Here is a 9,934-nt window from a genome sequence, read left to right on the forward strand (position 1 = left end):
GCTCTTTGTGTAAGTAATTATCCACTACCTAACAAATATATAGCACTGCTTGCTACTTCAATTTCCCGTGAGCCTGCTTCTTTCAAGGCTGCCATCCTTGATTCCAACTGGATTGCTGCCATGAAGGATGAATACCGTGCACTCATTGATAACCAGACATGGTCCTTAGTACCCCGTTCACCTTCAATGAATGTTGTGGGATGTCGCTGGGTTTATAAACTCAAAGAACGTGCTGATGGTTCCATTGAACGACACAAGGCATGCCTTGTTGCAAAGGGGTTCAACCAAGAACAAGGCGTTGATTTCACAAACACCTTCAGTCCAGTGGCAAAAGCAACAACAGTTCGCATCCTTCTCTCTATTGGTCTCTCTCGGCAATGGAGTATTCGTCAACTTGATGTCAAAAACGCCTTCCTTCATGGTGCTCTAGCCGAAGAGGTTTACATGTCACAACCGCCTGGGTTCATTGACTCTTCATGTCCTGACTATGTTTGCAAACTACATCGTTCCATCTATGGCCTGCGTCAAGCTCCAAGAGTATGGTTTCAAAGTTTCAGTCAAGCACTACTCTCCCTTGGCTTTCAATCCAGCCAGGCCGACAACTCCTTCACACTACATTCATCTGTTGGTTCAGTGTTACTACTTGTTTACGTTGACGATATTATTATTACAGGTTCCACAGATTCCCTCATTAATCACATTGTCAATCAACTCTCTCGGCGCTTCCATATGAAGGATCTCGGTGATCTACATTACTTCCTTGGCCTTGAAGTTCATCGGTCTTCTGGTCACCTTCGGCTCACACAAACTAAGTATCTACTTTCTATACTTAGTTCTGCCAATATGATTGACTGCAAACCTCAGCCCACTCCTGTCACCTCTGGTCGCAAACTCTCCATGTCTAATGGTCTTTTGTTACCTAACCCGCATGAATATCGTCGGCTTGTTGGGGCTCTTCAATATCTGACATTCACAAGACCAGATATCTCCTATTCTGTGCAACAAGTCTGCCAATTCATGCACTCTCCACGTGATGCTCATCTACAAGCTGTCAAACGTATTTTGCGTTACCTCAAAGGAACACCTGGTCTTGGCATCAACTTCTCTGCCAACTCTCCTTCCACTTTATCCTGTTTTGTTGATGCTGATTGGGCAGGATGCCCTGATACTCGTCGCTCCACAATGGGACACTGTGTCTTTATTGGCCACAATCTCATCTCTTGGAGTGCAAAGAAACAGATTACAGCTGCGCTTTCTAGTACTGAGTCCGAATACAAGGCACTCTCTCATGCTTCTGCCGATCTCTTATGGATTTCTTATCTTCTTCGTGACATTGGCTTTCCTGCACCTCTGCCTTGCAATCTTTTCTCGGATAACATGGGTGCTACTCAGCTGGCTCACAATCCTGTCTTCCATGCTCGCACCAAGCATGTTGAATTGTCTTATCACTTTGTACGTGAACTTGTCTCCAAAGGCTTCCTTCAGGTCTCCTTCGTTCGCTCCAGCAATCAACTTGCTGACATCTTTACCAAAGGATTACCTTCGTCCCAATTCTGCTACTTTCGTGACAAGTTGATGTGGCATCCTCCCCATCACCTTGCGGGGGGATGATAGGATTCAAGATAATATTGACAGATATATATATATAACAACAATTATGTTGGTAAATTGCAAATTAATTTATCAAATAAATATGTTCTTGCTATATTCCTCGGCATACACTGATAGAACTTATCTATCATTATACACCGACAAAATTATAATAGGAAAAAAAGTAATAAAAAAATATAATAAAATAAAAAAGGACATGTCATTGTTACAGATATTATTGCTGATGAAATAAACTCGTTGCTAATATCCGTCGGTAAATTATGTTTGGTCTAATTATTTCATCTATCATATCTGGTTCTTATTATTTTGAATGCTATTTTTTTATTGTTTTTTTTTAATATCATCCCTCACCGTTTATTTCATTTAATTTTTATACTAGATTAGGTCCTCATCTTCTTGATTTATTTATTTATTTATTTTTCTCATTGTTTTATTTCATTTAATTTTTATACCAGATTTGGTTCTCATTCTTTTGATTTTTATTTTTTTTTGTTTTTTTTTTTAATTTTGAATGATTGGAAATTTTTTTTCAGGATTTGTTTTTGGTTTGTATTATTGGGGTAACCCGATCTCGTGACCCAGGTCATTGGTTTCGAAAATTAGCTCAATTTGACTTTGATTTTTTTAGGTTTTTTTTTAAAAACTGATTTCTTTTTTAATTTTATTATTCGACATTAGGTTATCGGGTCTTCAGCTTCGTGACTTTTACCACTTTTTTTTCTATGGGTTATCAAAATCTCATATCTTGAGTAACAAGTTAGTCGAGTTAACTCAGGTTTACTTGGGTTTTTCTTGACATTTTTTATTGATTATGTTCAATTTCATCTTTTATTATATAGTTTGTTTGAGAGTCAGCTTGTTTTATTCAAATTGTTTTTTGTATGGAGTTATTTTGACCTCACAAACGAAGCATGAGTTTGTCATACTCACTAGAGTCATAATTTTTATTTTTTTAAAAAAAATTGATTTTTTTCAATTTGTCCTTCAGCATTTGATTGGCTAGTAATTGAACTTTATTTTTTCTTTATTTTTTTTATAAGGTTATTTTATTCTCAGTTAATTTTTGTTTTTGTTATCAAATAAGATTATTAAAACTTTTTAAGAAAATTTAGATAATATTTTTCATAATGTTGACAAGTGTTAATTTTTTTATTAATTATTGTTTTTTGTATTTTTGATTTTCTTATTGTTATTAGCGTTTTTTATAATGATATCATTAAATTAACTGAGTTTATTTAATCTATTCAAATTAATGATTCTAATCTTAAATTTTTAAAAAATATTATCATTGCTTGAACTTTATTCTTTTTTAGGTTAGAAAAAATTTGACCATACATGTAATGGAGCAGGCCACCTATCCGATACATACTACCTGCTATAATATCCACATTTTTATTTAAAGCATTGTTATTAAATTTGGCCTGATCGAGCATGTTAATCCAGTGGCCTATTGATTAGAGATCTAATTTGTGCTAGGTCTTAAATTAAACGAGTATTTCAAGTTAAAACCGAGACAACAATTTGTCCCCGCGGAACCCAAGAGCAAAATATCACCTGAAGCATGGGGAGTGAGGTCATAGTGGAGCTCCAAAGAAACTCAATCAACTGGGCCAACGTAGTGGGAGAGATTGTGAAGATAGAAAGAAAGATCTTCCCGAAACATGAATCACTTGCTAGATCATTTGATGAAGAGCTTAGAAAGAAGAATTCAGGGCTTCTATATACTGAAATAAATGGAGAAGTTGCTGGCTATGCCATGTATTCCTGGCCCTCTTCTTTGTGTGCTTCTATCACAAAACTTGCAGGTTTCAATACCCATTACTTATTTCTTCCTCTCTCCTCATTGTTTTCGGGTTGTATATTTCTCTTTTCGCTGTTTAACAAACCCATAACTTGTTTGATGAAAGTACTCAAAGAGGCATGGTTTCCTTTTCTCTGAATAGAGTGATTGAATAGGCAAAACCCACTAAAATCCATTTAGTATAATTTCTTTTTCTTGTTATCTGATTGGCCAGGACTTGATTTCTTACATGGGTGTTTTTCTTTGTAAATGGCAAGTATAAAACAGTGAAGGAGAACTATAGAAGGCAAGGCCATGGAGAGGCATTGCTTAAAGCAGCAATTGAGAAATGCAAAAAGAGAAAGGTTCAACGTATATCACTACACGTTGATCCCCTGAGGACTGCAGCTATGACTCTATACAAGAAACTTGGTTTTCAAGTTGATAGTTTGGTAGAAGGTTATTACTCTTCAGACAGAAATGCTTATAGAATGTACTTGGATTCTGAATCTGACTAGTTTGTAATACAGCTTGAAATTTACACCCATATCACTATATCAGTAATTTCTCCTTCCAGTACAAGTAGGAGAGGTCGAGCATGTTGTAGCCCGATGAATAATAGGGTTTCAGTTTTCCTGCTCTTTTATTTAGCTCTAGCTTGAATGCTTAGATGTCTAGGGTGCTTATTTGTGTGTTTCTATGGGCTGAGCACCTGCTTCCCAAGTGATTTCTCCCTCCTTTCAATAATGAAATTTTTTGTGATTAAATTTTTTTGACCCCGAAACAATTTTTTTACTGTTTATGCTTATTTTAATGTGTCATTTTAATTTTTAGAATTAATGTATTCACTATCTACTCTAGTAACTCTACTAAAAGAACTTTCTTTATGTAAATATAAATATTCTTCATGTAAATATCAATAGTGAAGGAGATATTTTTTTTATTTCCATCTTTTGATTAAAAAAATTTTAGCTTTTTTTTAATTCAATTTTATCCTTTAATATTATATTAATTTTGAATTGAACTTAATAATTTTTTTAATTTTTTTTATAAAATTATTACAGTTTCAAAGAAACATCTTGATATTTAATTGGTGCTTAACTTTGTGAATGTCTATTTTTATTATTATATCATTATGTAAAAAAAATAATTGAAAGAAAAAACAAAGTTGCTAAACCCATTAGAATCTATAATTTAGGTTGCAGGTTTGACGAGTTAAGTTGTGAAACCTGAGTTAATCCAATATGTCACTATCTCGATATTAAAACAAATATCTTCTTAAAAAAAATTTGGGACTTGTTTGGCTAGTTTTGTTTAAAATCTTAATGTCCTCCTATGTTCTTCCATGACCGTTTTCTCTAATCAATCAGGTCAATTTTCATTTCCAAGATTTCTTTTTGTTTTGTTTTTGTTCGTTCTAACGCTTATTTGGTACCCCTGTTAAATCCATTATATAAGCACTTAGATTGCTTTTCTGCCAAAATTTCAACTGGGGTTTACATGATTGAACTCACCAATATACATCAGTGGAAGGAAGAGCTTGTCACTGACTACATTCATCAGTGAAAAAACCTTAGCCTCAACTGTAAAGATTGGCTCACCAAAACTTTTGCGCTAGACATGTATATTCAAGGGATGCATTAGGGACTATGCTATATTTTACAAGGCATCAAACCAAGTCTTTTAAAGAATTGGCTCATGATTACCTATGCAAGAACCTAAAAGAAATAAGCCTCAAGGTCATAGATTTGGAAAGAGCACTCTAAAGGTTGAGGGAAAGCAATCTTTAGTAGTTAACTCTGCTGCTATAAATGTACCAATTGGAGTTAAGAGAAATGATCGTGCAACACCAGCTACTTTTCAAATAGGTGAAAAAAAAGCCATCATCCCTGAAATAGCAACAAGAAAAAATGTAACCATTCCCTAAATTAGACATATCTAGGATGATGGATAGTTGCTTGAGGCAAATCTCATCGAGTTGTCAGAGCTAAAGCATCCCGAAGAAGCTAACTAAGTGGAGAATCCAAACTATTGCAAATATCATCGCTTGATCAATCATCTCGTAGAGAAGTCTTTTTGCTGAAAGATAAGATCATGAGAATAGGATATCATTTTTTATGATGAAATAACAACCTTTAATATCACAACCATGGTCAATTTAGGCCCATACTAGTCGTTCCCTACAATAAGTTTCAACTCCTTTGAACCTATAGAACCTGGTGTTATTTTTTCTATGAGCTTCACTGTATCCTTAAGTCAAACTTCATGTGTAACCCTTACACCTCAAGTTGGAAACTTGAAGCCTGATTTATCTTAAAATAATAATGATGAAGGATGGACTTTAGTCATGTGTAGAAGAGGAAGAAAGAAGCACATGCAGATTACAAAGCCAACTATAATGAAAATCTTAATGATAAGGAAGCTAATTAATGAGCCGATATGCTGAAAGTCCATACTAGTTGGAAAGGAGGTTTTTCCAGCTCAAAGCTTAAGAAAACCCATTACACTAAAAGAATACATGCTAATAGAGATAAGAAGGATAAAAAATGTACTTGTTACTTGCTATCATGTTGATGACGAAAAAAATTCCTACTGAACCTATCATGATGACTCTTTAAACTCGTGTCAAGGTGTATGCACCATAGAGATATCCTTCAACAATGAAGATATGTTGCTTGGATCAAAACTCCATAATCAGCCTCTTTTTATTAAGGGATATGTCAATGGAAATGAATCGTATCTTGGTGGATGATGGTTTGATTGTCAATATACTACCTCTCAAGACTATGAAAAAGCTCGGGATTCCCATGGATAAACTCTTCCCAAGTCATCTGATAATTCAAGATTTTAATCAAAGAGGGTAAAATACCATAGAAAAGATAAGACTTTATATACACATGGAAGATATGGAATCTAATGTATTTTTTCATGTGATAGATGCCAAAACTACTTACAACATGCTACTTGGATGATTATGGATATATGAAAATGGTATTGTCTCCTCAATGCTCCATCAATGTTTTAAGTATTGTCAAGATGGACAAGTGAGAAAGAGAGTAGTGGACACCACCCTCTTTACCATAGTTGAAGCCTACTTTATCGACGTAAAGTTCTATTTTAAATCAACTATGATGGAAGAACTACGATCCCCAACTGACCATCCAGGAGAGGGAAAAGTTAACTCTAAAAGCTCAAAAGAGCATAAGTCATCTACAAATGAAGGAATGACTCATCCAACGAAGAATAAAGGAAAAGAAAAGGTAGTAGAAAACTTTGTTGATGATAAGATATCATGTAAAGCCAGAGTACTGTGTTATATGCAAGTATCAACAATAAAAACAGGGTCAATTTTATTTTACTAAAGATGAAGAGAAGATCAACAAGGGGCTCGAAAACTTGACCTTGCCAACTACTAATCTCGTATTGAACAAGGTCTCAAAACCTTTATCAAAGGGTTTATTCCTCAGACTGGGTTGGTGGTTACAAATCCTAAAGAACTTTCTAATAAACAGGCAAATGGCTTTGATCCCAATGCATATAAGCTTTCAAACTAGGTAGCGTGGGCTGACATGTATTTTTCTACAGACCTAAAGGAAAAAAAAAAAAAAAGAAATACATGCTAATATATTTGAAGGTGTTTTTTTTTTCAACGCAACTAATTCTCAAGTCAGTTTATACGTTAATTTAATTGATAATAAGTTTTTTTAGAATGATCTTACAAACATATTTTATATTGGTCTAGTGTATTAAAAATATTTAAGAAATTCTTCTATTAATTTCAAATTTTAAAAACTAAACACCCAAACAAAATACATATACTAAAAAAACATTCAATAATAAAATTGACATTTTAAAAATTGTGTTAAAATTAAAAAAAGAAGAAGAATAGATTTACTTACTAAAAATAAAAAATCCACAATAAATCAGAACACGGATGCAGAGACTAGAAAAGATTTTTTTTGAGATGAGGGGGGAGGGAGCTAGTTGCTAGTTGTTTATGTTGGGGGGTTAGATGCAGGGGGAGAAGAAGGAGAAATAAGGGAGGGGATGGTTGATGGCCTGGTCATATATTAACTATTATCGATGGAATTACCGACGGAATTATGCCATCGGTCACTCCGTCGGTAATTCTGTCTTTGTTTTTGACACGTCACTATATAGAAATACCAGTTTGAATCCGATTATAATTCTATCCACAAAAACTTACACGTCATTGCAAAACTTGTTTTTTGTTTTGTCTTCATATTCTGTTTGGGATTCTCTCGGTATTATCGACGGATTATTTCTGTCAGTATATACCGATAGATTTAGCGATGGAAAAATGTCTATCGGTAAATATCACAGCAAAATAATGAAAAGCAAATTATCGGCAATGCCATTTGTATTTTTGAATTTCTGGTATTGTCTAAATAGTCAATTGTGGGTCTGTTATAACTAGAGGTGGATCTACACCAAACAAATTTCTTAGATGGCTTAATAGATGCATTTATAGACTAGTAGGATAGGTCTAGACTTAGGAGGAGGTCTGGTCATGTCAGACTAGAATAACAATTCAAAAGGTACATAGATTTTGATCCAGTTATTGGATCGCGATCTACGAGAACCATTAGATCTTTAGATATCAAAAAAACAATCTCGCAGAGACCTTCTGGTTTTGGCAATTTTTGTGATTTTTCCTTGGCTATCTTCAGATTTTATCCTTCTTTCTTTTGCAATTCTAGATTTAGAAGCCCTTTATTGACATCAATTCTCTATAAGACTTGATAAAATGTTATCTATGATCTATAGGGTATCTATGATCTTGCATAGGCATAATAAAGTAAAAATATAAGGCTTTTAGAAGCCTTATATAACAATATAATCATGGTCCAAAAACACTTCCGATAAAACCTACCTCCAATCAGATTTGATGCACTTCATAAGGTCATATAGAAGCTTCGATAACATCACCATATTACCAAGTATTGCTAGGTTACTGAAACTTTTGTGCCATAAAGATGAACCTTTGTATTTGACCTATTCAAGTTTCAATGTTAATGAATTCTTTAGAAAAAAAATGCAAAATATAAGATTCTCACAGTCATATTTTTAAGACATGCCTACTTGTTTTCAAAAGTAAGTGAACTTATCTCGAGGTGGCATCTATAGAAACAAAAAAGATTTCTACCAATCAAATTTCACCATGTGTTATTTTTATTTTGTTTTTACAAGAAAGGATAAAATAAAATCAAAATAAATGGCATGAAATATAAATGAGCCTTCATATATTTCTTGGCTAATAAAAGGTTGACACTTGGGATATTGAGATATTCAAAATGTCTTGTCATAAATACAAGATTCCATCAATAAAGATTAACCAATAAAATCATGTCATGTGGCATTAGGAAAGAACTTGAAAGCCCCTACAAACCTTTATAAATAGAGGGCATCACCCTAGGAAAAAAAAAAGGAGGATTCTTGGAGATATAAATTTTATTCAAGACAAACTCTTCAAGTAATGAAGTCATCTCAAAAGTTCCCAAGTCTCCTTCATCTCCACTTAAAGTCTACAAAGAATAAAGCTCTGTTGGATCAAGTCTAAACGCCTCATAAATGTTTTCAACAACACTTTAAAGATAAATCAAAGGTACTCTTAAAGTATCAAATCACCAAATCTCGCTTCACAATACACGTCTAAATTCAAGTTTCTTGCAAAGCACAAATCTTGGTTTGATTGGTTTGATTTCACAAATAAATTAAGTCACCATATATCAAATCCAAGGGGAGAATCAGAAGATTGTTTTATTCTTTTAAAAAAAATACTTTAGATAGGGATTGTACTCGGTCATATATTTAATAAAATCATATATTTGTACATGCATGCTTATTTAATTTCAAGTGTTTAGAATTATGCTTAGAGAGTTAATTGTAATTTGATTCCTATGTTTAATGAAATAATTAGTTTTTGTTTTACTGTGTTAATCATCACATGCTTTAATTACAAGATTGAGCATGTCTTTCTTGATTTGGTCTCTATAAAATCGAGTGTATCTGTTTTTGTTAGTGATTATGATTTGTGTTCTATTGCTTATTTTAGTGATTTATGCTTAATTTGTTTTACTTAAGAGTCATTGCTTAATTATTAAAAAAAAATGTAATTAAATGTAGGAATTTCGTTTGTCAATCAAAGTATGCAGAAGGGTAAATTAAACATCTTTGATAACATAAGGGACTATATATATTAGCGAGTGAACATGTAGTTTTCTCCAAAATGAAGAGAAAAGTAGCTAGAACGTCCTTCTCTATCTATCTTTCCAATAGTTTGGTGATGCGCATCTATCCGTTGGATAGAGCTGCAGGTTGCGTGGGCTGACATGTATTTTTTTCTGCAGGAAAAAAAGAAAAAGAAATACATGCTAGAGGAGGACAACGATGAGAATGAGGCTGATGGAGGGTGTGAAGGCACATGGCAGGTATTTATAGGGCACGTGTACTGTTTAATTCCTTAATTAATAACTTACTAAATTATTTTAATTTAAATATTTATTCAATTAAATTTATTTT

The 9,934-nt window shown here is 33.4% G+C and overlaps 1 protein-coding gene across 1 annotated transcript; it reads left to right on the forward strand.

Moving 5' to 3' along the window:
• Positions 1–2,977: 2,977 nt before the first annotated feature.
• On the forward strand, positions 2,978–4,158 carry LOC133670186 (uncharacterized). The gene is made up of 2 exons (XM_062090690.1): positions 2,978–3,416; positions 3,680–4,158. Exons 1-2 carry the CDS (start codon positions 3,173–3,175, stop codon positions 3,907–3,909), a joined length of 474 nt encoding a protein of 157 aa, XP_061946674.1. The 5' UTR covers positions 2,978–3,172; the 3' UTR covers positions 3,910–4,158.
• The last annotated feature ends 5,776 nt before the right edge of the window (positions 4,159–9,934 follow it).

Source organism: Populus nigra, chromosome 12, assembly GCF_951802175.1.
Source record: "Populus nigra chromosome 12, ddPopNigr1.1, whole genome shotgun sequence".
NCBI classification, from domain to species: Eukaryota; Viridiplantae; Streptophyta; class Magnoliopsida; order Malpighiales; family Salicaceae; genus Populus; species Populus nigra.